The sequence below is a fragment of the Zeus faber genome (assembly GCF_960531495.2).
Source record: "Zeus faber genome assembly, chromosome: 1".
Classification (NCBI taxonomy): Eukaryota; Metazoa; Chordata; class Actinopteri; order Zeiformes; family Zeidae; genus Zeus; species Zeus faber.
This window is the reverse complement of record NC_137193.1, coordinates 12,273,511-12,286,042: the sequence shown is the minus strand read 5'-3', so window position 1 is coordinate 12,286,042 and position 12,532 is coordinate 12,273,511. Positions and strand designations below refer to the sequence as shown.

Genomic DNA, 12,532 nt, shown 5'->3' with positions numbered 1-12,532 from the left:
CACAGACACACAAACACATAGACACACAAACACATAGACACACATATACACGGAGACACACACACAAACACAGACACACAAGCACACAGACAGACACACAGAACCACAGACACACAGACACACAGGCACACAGACACACAGGCACACAGACACACAGACAGACACAGACACACAGACACATAGACACACAGACACACAAACACACAGACACACAAACACACAGACACACAGAAACACAGATACACACAGACACACAAACACACAGACACACACACAGACATAGACACACAGACACACACAAACACACAGACACACACACAGACAGACACACAGACACACACAAACACATAGACACACAGACACACACACAAACACACAGGCGCACAGACACACACAGACACATCAACATATAGACACACAAACACATAGACACACAGACACAAACAGACACATCAACATATAGACACACAAACACATAGACAAACAGACACACAAACACAGACACACAGACACACAGACACACAGAAACACAGACACACAGACAGACAGACACACAGACACACAGACACATAGACACATAGACACATAGACACAGGCACACAACCACACAGACACACCGGCACACAAGCACTTCATCTCTTCTGTTTTTTCTTTCATGCATGTACAGCAACATATATAGAATTTCTAAAACTGTAAACATTCACTTAAATCATTCTCCAATATTAACAGATAACACTTTATTTTACAAAAAAGTTAAACCAACAACAAAACAGTTTAGTTAGTAACAAAGCAACGATGAATCCTTCAAATCTGTGCCTTTATCTTTGAAGTAATGGTGCGATTCTCTGTTGTGAAAGCATTCGGTGCAAACATTTAGCCATTCTCATCCCTCATTTGCTCACTGCACTGTATAACATTTTTTTTTTTATGTGTCTAAAATCAAGTATTGAGTTGCCATGTATTATAAACGGGTGCCGTAAAATTAAATGAACCATAGCTCAGGGTTAGGGTGGTGTCCGGGCCGTTAAGTCACGGCATGGTAAGCTCATACGGTAATATGAGGTCTGCAGCTCCAGCTTCAGTTACGGTTCTCCACCAGATTCCCCGAGGTTGAAGCTCATTGTGGTGAACCTGTTTCTCCAGGTATCCCGGTCCCTGTGCCCTGGACCCATTTGGCTCAAACGGCCTCCAACGGCTCCGCCACGCTCACCCTGATGAAGCAGGTGACATGGAAGGTCGGCGACGAGATCGTTCTCGCCTCCACAGGACACAGGTACAACGACCAAACGCTTACAAGAAGTTGTGATTGTCAAATTGGAACTCGAGACGTTCGATACCAAATTCATCCCTGTGTCTAGAATAGAGATGGGGAGGGGCTGCCTTGAAACTGTATTTGCTCAATATTAGGCTGCGGAGGGGATCAACTAGCTCCTGTGAAATTTCCCCTCAAAAAAGAGTGTTCCTTTAAGACAATACTATAAAAAAACACATGCAGGTGCATGAAATGCAAGTGCTTTCATTTAGAATGGGTACACATACATAAAACAATATAAACACGCACATATTCACATAAACAAACACAGCAACATACAATCAGTGGTGTAAGAAGAACTCAAACCTTTTGCCTAAGTAAAAGTACAATTTAACTAAATGACTCTAGTTTGAATGTACCACCCTGACATTTCTACTTAAGTAAAATTATTAAATACCTGCTCTTCAATGTGCTTAAAGAAATTAAGTATTTGTCACACCCAGTACCCTGACAGGCAAATGTGTAAGAAATGTAATCGACTAAAAAGTATAGATCTTTTGCTTTGAAATGTAGTGGTCTGTTTCGAAAAGTCGAAAGTCTCCAAAACTGAATATACATGTACTTAGCCACTGCACACAATACACAATACATTTATATCAATAGACACAGCCACAGGTACATGCACGTCCCATAATAACATGTAGAAAACAGCGTGTGCAACCTGTTAATTCCTGTTCTCGTCTTATTCCCCAGACATAGTCAGAGGGAGAACGAGGTGAGGAAGATTGCCTCAGTGTCAGCTGACGGCAGGACCCTGACCCTGACGGAGCCCCTGCAGTACACCCACCTGGGGGTGTCCGTCACGCTGCCCGATGGAACCGTGTTTGAGGGCCGAGGGGAGGTGGGGCTCCTCACCAGGAACATCGTGGTGCGAGGCTCCCAACACCAGGAGTGGCAGGACAAGATCGCGGCCTGTGAAGAAGGTTTCAACACAGGTGCCATGACTTACTAAATTAAATGATGTAAAAATCTTAATGGCACATATCTTTAACAATACTACTACTACAAATTATAACATCGTAATACAGGAATTTTAATTAATCCCACTTCAAACAGCTGAAAATCTGAAGTGGAGACATAAAAAAGTGAAAACCCAATTATTTTTCAAGTGGACCTATTATTCTTTTCCTTATTTTCTGTAAAGTGTCAAATAATGAGGTAAACTAATGATAAAGTACTGTAATCCCTGTGAGCAAAAAGGCTCAGGCTTCAGACTCCTCCTCCTCTCTTCTACTTTCGGCACAAGTTGACGTCAACTCATCACGGATTTCTTCATGGTCCCAGCATGCCCACCAAGTACAGGGACGCGCCCATCCAGGCACTCAGTCTGCCTCGGAAGTTGTTAGGACCGCTTTACTGAATCTGTGCCATGAGAATCATCCGGTGTCTCCGCCACCTCCCCATCTCCCTGCTTCCATGCTTGCACAGGGCGGAAGGAACCCCCACGCTCCCCGCCGGGCGCCGAACCACTCCAGCACCACCCCGAGTGGAAGGACCGTGCCCAATGCGCATGCGGGAAAAAAGTCAATAACTTTGCGGTCGCAACAAATGGGAAATGTTAAATGACAAAATCAAAGACAAAAATTATCCCATTGTTCAATGTTCTACTCCTAACTTCAGAAACAGAAGGAAACAGCGAGAAAAAGCCTGTTATTGGTTTTCCTGCACGAATATGGGTGCTCCCCCTCGGCAGGTTTCCAGAAGTTGGCCAAGGGAGTTGGGTCTTAAAGAGATGGAGCTAATACACCTTGTTCCAGACAGAGGCTGAACCGAGGGGCTGTGTAAAGGGCCAGTATAAGATAAATAATGTTTTTTTTTTAACTGTAAATCATGGAAAGCTACTCTAGTGGAGTCCCAGAATAAAAATATAGAGCTGGAAATGAGCTTTTATCTTTAAAGATAAAATGAAAAGAAATGTACTACCCTATAAATATTTGTTATATCTGTAAAAAGCTTAAAAACATAAAATGACTTTAATCAATGGTTTCCTGGGCCCAAAACTTGGTTGTCAGGACTACAATTTATAAAAAAAAATTATAACACACATTGATTGCTCTGTAATATTATCTGAATTAGCCTTGAGAGGCAGCAATTAACCTCTAACTGGTTCACCACCCAAAATGGGTGAAGGTCCATGCTTATAGAGGGGCGTCTCTAACGTTTTGTACTTTTTAGACTACTTTTCTGTCATTTAGAATATGTTTCTCACAGTAGGAACGCTAGACTTGTTATGATAAAGTTGTTGTACCGATGGAGTGTTTATGTCTCTCCTCCTGTGGGCTTCAGGCGAGTTTGCCACCCAGACCTGCTTCCAGGGGAGGTTCGGCGAGGAGATGGGCAGCGACCAGTTTGGAGGCTGCATCATGTTCCACGCACCCCAGCCCAATAAGAACATGGCTGTGGGAAGAATAGAATACGTGGAGGTAAAAATGCTGCTTAAAAATATTTGAGACAAATACAGTATGGAGGTTAGGGTTAGGGTTAGCCTAACCCATCTTTCAATCACGTGTTGATATTGGATGTTTTTGGATAACGATTTAGATGCTTTTGCCTCTCAGCTTTTCCACATGGGGCAGGCGTTCCGACTCGGGCGGTACCCGATCCACTGGCATCTGCTGGGAGACGTCAAGTACAAGTCATACGTGAGGGGCTGCGCCATCCACCAGACCTTCAACAGGGCCGTGACCATCCACAACACCTACGCCGTGCTGGTGGAGTTCAACGTCGTCTACAATGTTATGGGCGGGGCCTTCTTCATCGAGGACGGCATTGAGACGCGGAACATCCTGCAGTACAACCTGGCGGTCTTCGTCAAGCAGAGCACCAGCCTGCTGAACGACGACGTCACGCCCGCCGCCTACTGGGTCACCAATCCCAACAACATCATCCGCCACAACGCCGCCGCGGGCGGCACCCACTTTGGCTTCTGGTACCGCATGCACGATCACCCGGACGGCCCGTCCTATGACCCCAACATCTGCCAGAAGAGGGTTCCCTTGGGAGAGTTCAGCAACAACACCGTCCACTCCCAGGGCTGGTTCGGACTCTGGATCTTCCAGGACTTCTTCCCCATGAGCGGCGGGGGCTGCCGCTCCAGCACTCCCGAACCGGCCATCTTCCGCGGCCTCACCACCTGGAACTGTGAGAAGGGCGCAGAGTGGGTGAACGTAGGCGCCGTGCAGTTCTTCGACTTCCTCATGGTGAATAACGAGAAGGCCGGTATCGACTCCAAGCGCATCATGCCGTGGGCAGTGGGTGGCTTTGGAGAAAACAAGGGCGCCATGGTGTCCAACAGCACCATTGTTGGCCACGTGGACGAGCTGGGGAGGGGAGCCACCGACTGCACCCTCCGGGGCGTCATTATGCCCTTCGACGACGGCATGACCGTCCTCAACACCAACTTCATCAACTTTGATCGCAGCTCCTGCGCCGCCATCGGGGTCACGACCATCGATGGCACATGTGTGCACGACTGCGGGGGCTGGGCTGCAAAGTTTGGAAAAATTCAGTACCACAACACGCCCAACAAGGCTTGGTTCAGATGGGAGCACGAGGTGCAGCTGGTGGACACTGATGGTTCCCTCACAGGTAACTGATCCATCTCTTGTTCTATTGATCATATGAATTATATGGGTTTTTATATGTCATCATAGTTTCAAGGGATACTCCAGTTCTGCATGCTAGCTGTGTTAGCTCAACGCAAGGATGAAGAGGGGATCACCGAGCAGGGCCGGCCTGACGCAAAAGCAAGCTAAGCACTTAGGGCCCCTGTGGCCACCAGAGCTGTGGAGGACCCCTAATCAGTGGCGTCACTAGAAGAATGCGGGGGTTGCGGACCGCAGCGGGAAATGCCTCATGGAGAGGCGCGATCTCGGGCTGTGTGTTTTTATTTTAGAGATATAGTGGTTCCTTGATTTAAAAAAAAATGTGAGTTACAAGGAGCGAGCTTCAGGTACGCCACCGCTTATTGGCGTGGCGAGCGAATCCGGCCAGCATCCCCCGTCTCACTCCTTCACTTCACGTGGTTACCTGAGCGTGGAAGCATCTCTTTTGTGTTTTGTGCTCGCGTTTTGTGCTTTTTGTGCAGTTATTTTGCCAAAAAAAAAAAAGAAAGTCCTAAGAAAGTAAGTGCTGAGCAGAAGAAGCGGATGATGTTGATTGAATTAAAGCATGAAATCATAGAAAAACATGAACGATTCTCTTCGACATTCTCTTTTATTATGTTTTATTATGTTTTTATACAATATTTGTTATTCATAAATACATTTATAAATTAGATCAATTTATAAACTGAGCTCAGTTTTGGATCGGGACCCACAGGTTAAGAAATTCAAGCTGAGTTCAGCGCGGTTTATGCATCGACCTCGTCTCGCCGAAACTTCATATTACCCATGTTGCATTGCTCCAAGGAAACGCCAACTACAAGGCGGTGCCGATGAGCCCCCTGTTGGACCCGGCACACTGCAACCGGAGCGCCGAGTGGAGCGCGGGCTTCCCCGGCGCCGTGTGCGACGACACCGTCGACTTCCACCGCCTGTCCTTCAACAACCCCTCGCCGTCTTCTCTGAGAGCCAAGAACGTTGTTCTGACCAACAGCCATGGTATCTTTCACACACAAACACACACACACACACACAAACTGTTGAACTTGTATATTTTGCAGTTAGTTTTCATTAGATTATGTTAAAAATAATTTAAACTTAAACTTTAACTTTTTTTCTGTTGCTATCACAGGCACTAGTATGGTCCCCTACCTGAAGAAGAGAATGACCCATAAATTCGGCTGGATGGCGCTGCTGCCCTCTCGTGAGACGTACAACCTGTACTTCGAAGACGTGGACCAGATCACAAACATCACCTACCAAGCAAAGTTCTACGGCTTCAAGGTCCCTCTGCAATTCCTGTTTCCAATTTCCCATTTTCCCACTTGAAAATGTGTAGATAACACAACCGGATAAAAGGTTGTCGACATAAAAAAGAGCTGGTTCTGTGCAATATTCTGTTAAATGAAGTCCTGCAAATTTGATCTATTTTTATCCTCAAAATTTGTATCCTTTATCCCCCAAAAAACACTTAAATCATGAATAAAAACTCCCAGATTCTTCTGCCAGTTGCTGAATAAAGAGGAATTCAGTAAACAGCTCAAATTCATTACAGCATACACAACACAGAAGATAAAAGTGCTGGAAAATCTGAAAACATTTGGAGAGAAAGCCGCCTAATCATCTCCTGTACGTACTACTAACATGTCATTTTGTTAGTTACTAAATTGAACTTAAATGTTTTCAAATTCAAAAATGTCAAAGCACCATTGCTTTATTGTGGAATAAACAAATACAAAATATCTCAAAACTCAAAAATGACGTCACATACAGATGTGTTACCATACTTAGTTGGTGAGACCAGGAGATCATTTTAAGGTGGGTTTTTCACCACATCTTTCGAATTTTCCAAAACTCAAACATAGAGCCCCAACAATTAAAAAAAAAAGAAAAATCCAAAAAATGTGAGTTAACAGGAAAATGTTAGTCACGTAAAATGCATCAGCTACTAAAGTGACAGCACGGTCCTTTTTAAAATACAAAAGCCAACATCTGGCGCCCGGGCGACGGCTCCTCAACATTAAGACCTTAAAGATCCCCAAAAACGGATCCACTCAAACATCGTGCGTTGCTTATTCCTTCACAGTCGGATGAGTACGTGATCATCAACCACAACCTGACCCAGAGCCCCGACCACTTCCAAATCGCGGACATGAGAAACGGTTCGGATGCTCCGCTGAGCTTCAGCAACAACCACAACGGCGACTGGTACTTTAACAAAACAACCAACAACGTCTACTACATAGGTGAGCGTCAGTCAATGCTGATCATCTGATCATTAAAATGAACATTTTCAACATAGTTTTTACTGTGAGAGTTGGTGGAGATTTATTTATATCAGATATTTGTGAAACCTCACCATTTCCCTGTTGCAGCAGTATTATTTTGTGTCAGTGTCCCTCCAGTAACACTCAGACTCCGCAAATTGAAGGGTCTCGCTTTCATATTATGTCACTTACCCAATTCCAATTGTAATAAAAGTTCATATTTTAGCACAAAGAAATCACCAAATCACATTTTCGTGGTTCTTCAGTGTCCGGAAAGAGGAGCGAGCGCAGGCGGCGCTCCAGTGTCGACCGCTCCGTGTCGGACGTGAGCGTCAACTTCCGGGTCTATCGCTGCTTCTTCCCCAACTGCATCCCACCTCCTCCCCCGCCGCCCGCCACGCTGGCCCCCGTACCCACCCGACGGCCCGACAACTTCATGTATGCGTGCCTACACACTTACATACAGTCATACGATAATACTTCACGTGCACACACACATACAGTACTTGCATGTATACATACACACATCTACAGTGTATAAACACACATACTGTGCATGCGGTACTATATAGTACACACAAAGTGATGTGATTTAAATAAATAGTTGTTTGACCATTGAGAAAAACTTTAGAAATGTTATAGTTGCTGTGTCTTACTTATATGATTCTTTGATTTGACTGTCATGATTCTTTAGCCGGTGGTCCAACGCCTCTTTCTGGGCAAGTTCGGCAGAGAATAACTTCACTGTACCAGCAGAGGGCGCTAATGTCGTGATCCCAACAGGTAAAAAAAAAAAAAAGTCTCAACAATAAACAATAAACAACTACATTATAAATACATACATAAAACTACATTTATTACCGCTTATTATTTTTCGTCCCCATTTTTAGCTTTTGGAGAATTACTACGCAGTGAATAATTCACAACAACCATTTCAAGGGAAATTTAATAAAGAATCAGGTTCAAACTCTGTTAAGTTCTAAACCTTTTTGACCAGATTTTTATGAGGTCTTAGGATGTTTATCAGATTCCCATCTCGTTCAGGAGCCCGGTGGTTGATGTGGCCGCAGAACCTCTGCAACCCGCCTCCACTGGGAGCCCACGTGTGCTCGACAGCCCCGCTGCTTTGTTAAATAATTATGAGGGATTTTATTTTAAAAGAAGCACTTTGAAACATACTGTACCAAGCAACAAGGGAATTCCCAGATATAGTGTGATTATATTTGTAAGGAAAACAACAAAGAAAGTACTGTGAAAAGTGTGTAACGTCTCGGATGAATTTCCAATTTCTCTTTTGGGCTCCTCCTACCTTTTCCTACTGTTAGTGTATTTGTTAATTTTTTTTTGTCATTGATGTGTTATAACCAGCCTATTTATTTATTGTAAATCCCCTATCAAGCTACTAAGTTGTTATATTTGTTCGTATGTAGGTAATTGTACTGTTGTATGTCTGTCTATGTGGACCCCAGGAAGAGTAACGGCTTGGTAGCAGCTAATGGGGATCCCAATAAACAGTAATCACTTTCCTGTTGATGCGCTTCACACCAAACAGGGCAGTGGGTGGTGTTGGACGGCGACACCCCTCGCCTCAATAAGATGACGGTGGTCGGAGTCCTGGAGATCCCCGACACCAACAGCAACGCCTCCAGCCGCACGGCTCGCTCCACCCCAGAGTACAGAACCGTGGTTCTGGACGCCACCTACATCTCCATCCAGGTCGGTAGTATTCTCACACTCTCACAGTATCTTATTTATCAGCACCGTGATGACAGGAGAGATGGAAATGATAAATTATAAATAAGGGGACTCGTGAATATATTATTATATGTGTGAATCATCCACGTCCGAAAATGGACGCAAACACGGCTCCCATGCGCCCGATCGCCGTGCCCTGTTCCTCCGAATAAAACGACTAAAAACAGTGTGGGAACAGGGCACGGAGGAACGGGGGCACGACTCATAGACTTGTTGATATCATTTTCGGCGCATAACGCATGGAGAGGGAGCATCGGGGCGAGAGTCACAGAGAAAGTGTCGACGTTACCCACGGTTTGGTTCCATACCGTCCCATACACAGTTTTAAATCTTATCCTATATGACTTGGGGACGAAACTTCTAGTTTGTCGCTAAAATGGCTTTGGCTTTTTTTCTCCTTTTGATAGTAGAGCACTACGTGATCCCACACACGCACCCACAATTTGTCCGTCTGCTGTCACGGTTTCAGGGCGGCAGGCTGATCGCAGGCTGGTCTGATGAGCCGTTCAGAGGGCAGCTGCACATCAAGCTGCGGGGGAACCACCGAACCCCGGACTGGCCCCTGCCCAAAGGGCCCAACCAGGGCTCCAAAGTTCTGGGTAGGTTCTGATGGAGCTGCAAGATGCTTACAGCCTCAGTGATGTTACAAAAGAAAAGGGATGTTCTTTGGCACAATGGGTGAGTGGGGTGTGGTGGAAGTAAATGATTTGTGAGAGATATTCTAATCCAAAAAATGTAATATAATTAGACGGAGACGCACAGATAAACAATGTAAAACGTGAAAAAAGAGAAAGGCAAACACAAACCAAACACGCAAACCAATATTACATCCATTCTTGTCACAGATTGAACTCGACTAGACTCGACTAACTCTCGGGGGCATTTCAAACATTTGATTTCAAAATATTTCAGAACACCTACTATGTGTGAATTTACTTGACATTCAACCCTAAAAAAATTGATAGAGATATATCCTTTTATTGCGATACTTTATTACAGAATTTGGCACGAAGAAAAGTTTGAAGAAACAAATCTTAAAGTATGACAGTGTGGTGATATTGGGGAATTGTCGTATCTTGTGTTGTGCACCAGGTGTGTTTGGCACCCTGGAGCTGTATGGACTACCACATAACGTCTATCACACCAAGCTCGCCGCAACCGCTGCTGCCGGCTCCGCCACGCTCACCCTCGCCGAGCCGGTCGACTGGCAGGTCTGTGCTCATCCTGGGGGTTTTTTTCTGTGACATTTGTCATTCACTCTGGTATTGACAAGTGTGATATATCCCTGTGTCAAACATCCAACCAAATGTAAGTGTAAACACACGTTAGTGGTGCTAGAAAGTGCTAGAAAGAGAAGTTTTTATTCCCATGTGCCATGGCTGTTCCCAATTAGAAACAGGTGCTGAATCTTCACACAATCCTAAACTTCTTAAACTTAAATAATAAAAGAGAGAAAAAAAAGAAAAAATTATATATACAAGAAAACAAGTATTTTTGTACTTTTCTAGTACTCTATTTTAGCCTGGCATTGCCCAATGTCTGTACTGATAAAAAGTATTGTTGTATGATTGCACCCTAGATATCATTGATATCTCTTTATTTTATTTTTAATTGAAGGTCGTCGGTCAATTCGTTTTATCCATTCGCTTATTTCTTTGTTTCGCTGTCGTCTTTGTCGCATGCAGGTCGGAGACGACGTCGTCATTTCCACCACCGGTTACAACCCGTGGGACACGGAAACCCGACGGATCACGGCCCTGTCCTCCAACGCTCGCACTCTCACCCTCAACCAGTCCCTGGAGCACACCCATGTTGGTCAGTGCGACGCTCCCAGTACTACCAGTTAACCGAGGAAATGTTCTGGAAATCTAGACCGGAATGGCATCCATCAATCTGAATGCTGAACATAGACTCTCTTTATGTTTTGGATGGAGGATGAGAGTCCTGAACAATGATGGAGTGATAATGTTTGTGTAAATGCTCTCCCAAGTTCATCCTTTTTGTCTTTATCCGTCTTTCTTCCACTCTCTCTGTCCTTCTTCTTCTCTCTGTCCCCCCTTGTCTTTTGCTCCACCTCTCTCTCTCTCTCTCTCTCTCTCTCTCTCTCAGGTGAGACTCACAACGTCCCAGAAACCCCTGTGTCCTACACGCTGGCGGCTGACGTCGGCCTTCTGACCAGGAACATAAAGGTCATAGGTCAGGACTACCCGGGACTGTTCGAGGAGTCGTTCGGGGCCCGGGTGCTGGTCGGCACCTACTCTTGGGCTGGAATCGACTACAAAGGTTGGAAAACAACTAGTCTACACCAGGTTCCCAAACTTGTTTATGGCTGAGGACCCCCCCTTCCAAAAATAGGTTGTACGCATACTTAAAAAAAAAGGAAAACAAAAATTACAAAGGTGTAAAACAAAAAAAGCCTTGCTGCGGACTCCCTGTAATTTACCTAGAGGGCTGCAGACCCCGGGTTGCAAACCCCCTGATCACAAAACTATTCCTACTCCTCATTATTTTTTATTTAAAATATTCAAGTAAGGCTCAAGGTATCTACATCCTTTAGCATCCCACTATTCACCAGTACATTCATAATAATAATAATAATAATAATAATAATAATAATAATAATAATAATAATAATAATAATAATAATAATAAATAGCAGCAATACGCAATACATTATCGACACCAATTACAAATTTTCGAGTTTCCATGAAACGTAGCATCCATTGGTGCTGTCGCTCGTCTTGACATCAGCGTTACGTCTAAAACAAGTTACAATTTTCCGACTTTCCCTTGAACACATCAGCTGACATGATGACGCGGTGAGTCTTGGTGAAACGCAGAATTAATACCGCAAGCATATACACTTGTTGTGTGTTACGACATTATCCGAAAAATGGGTGGATGTCTCGTACCACACACACACACACACACACACACACACACACACACACACACACACACACACACACACACACACACTTATACACACATGCGCAGTCTGCAACCACTACAGAGCGATGGAGTCTAGACCACGCAGCTCGCACGGTGCGAATGTGCGTTCGTAGCCACAACCGGCACATTTACAACAGATTGGATGATGATGTCACAAAGTGTCTTTGGCTTGTGGGCGATGCACGAGCGTTTGGCTACTTCTGGTCAAATTTTATTTGTTTTTCACTAATTCCCGCTCCATGTGTGACCTACGAGACGAGACGAGACGAGGTACGAGACCTCAACCGTGTCCGTAGCTCCATAGTGTATAGTAATTTTTTTGTGTGTGTGTTTTTGTTTTTTGTTTTTTGTTTTTTTGGTATGTTTTTTAACTTTTTTTTTTTGGTCTCCCTAAAGGCAAGGCCCAGATCAGAAATGTGGAGTTCTACCATTCTGGGCAGCAGGGATGGTCCGACTTCACAGACCCTCGCTACTCTGTGGCCTTCCTCAACCTGGGAGAGGTACAAGGATAAATCTAAATGGCATTCAAAGCCTCGCTGGTGAATGTGGGTGAAACTAAATCAAAATGCGGGGCCTGCATCGTGTGAAACGAATTGACGTTCATACTGGTGCTTTTACCTACAGTATATAGATTCAACAGCTCT

General features: G+C 44.6%; 1 protein-coding gene across 1 annotated transcript in view; it reads left to right on the top strand.

The window, feature by feature from the left end:
- LOC307234783 (fibrocystin-L-like) overlaps window positions 1-12,532 on the top strand; it is a gene marked incomplete at both ends in the record, with an annotated part of 62,849 nt that overhangs the window by 40,452 nt on the left and 9,865 nt on the right. Inside the window, 15 exons of the mRNA XM_080006646.1 lie at window positions 1,144-1,273; window positions 2,006-2,247; window positions 3,599-3,735; window positions 3,871-4,900; window positions 5,722-5,913; window positions 6,047-6,198; window positions 7,001-7,160; window positions 7,448-7,619; window positions 7,876-7,964; window positions 8,734-8,897; window positions 9,406-9,535; window positions 10,029-10,147; window positions 10,622-10,751; window positions 11,046-11,219; window positions 12,285-12,388. Of these exons, the coding sequence (XP_079862772.1) occupies window positions 1,144-1,273; window positions 2,006-2,247; window positions 3,599-3,735; window positions 3,871-4,900; window positions 5,722-5,913; window positions 6,047-6,198; window positions 7,001-7,160; window positions 7,448-7,619; window positions 7,876-7,964; window positions 8,734-8,897; window positions 9,406-9,535; window positions 10,029-10,147; window positions 10,622-10,751; window positions 11,046-11,219; window positions 12,285-12,388 (3,125 nt within the window). The remainder of the gene's footprint in view (window positions 1-1,143; window positions 1,274-2,005; window positions 2,248-3,598; window positions 3,736-3,870; window positions 4,901-5,721; window positions 5,914-6,046; window positions 6,199-7,000; window positions 7,161-7,447; window positions 7,620-7,875; window positions 7,965-8,733; window positions 8,898-9,405; window positions 9,536-10,028; window positions 10,148-10,621; window positions 10,752-11,045; window positions 11,220-12,284; window positions 12,389-12,532) is intronic.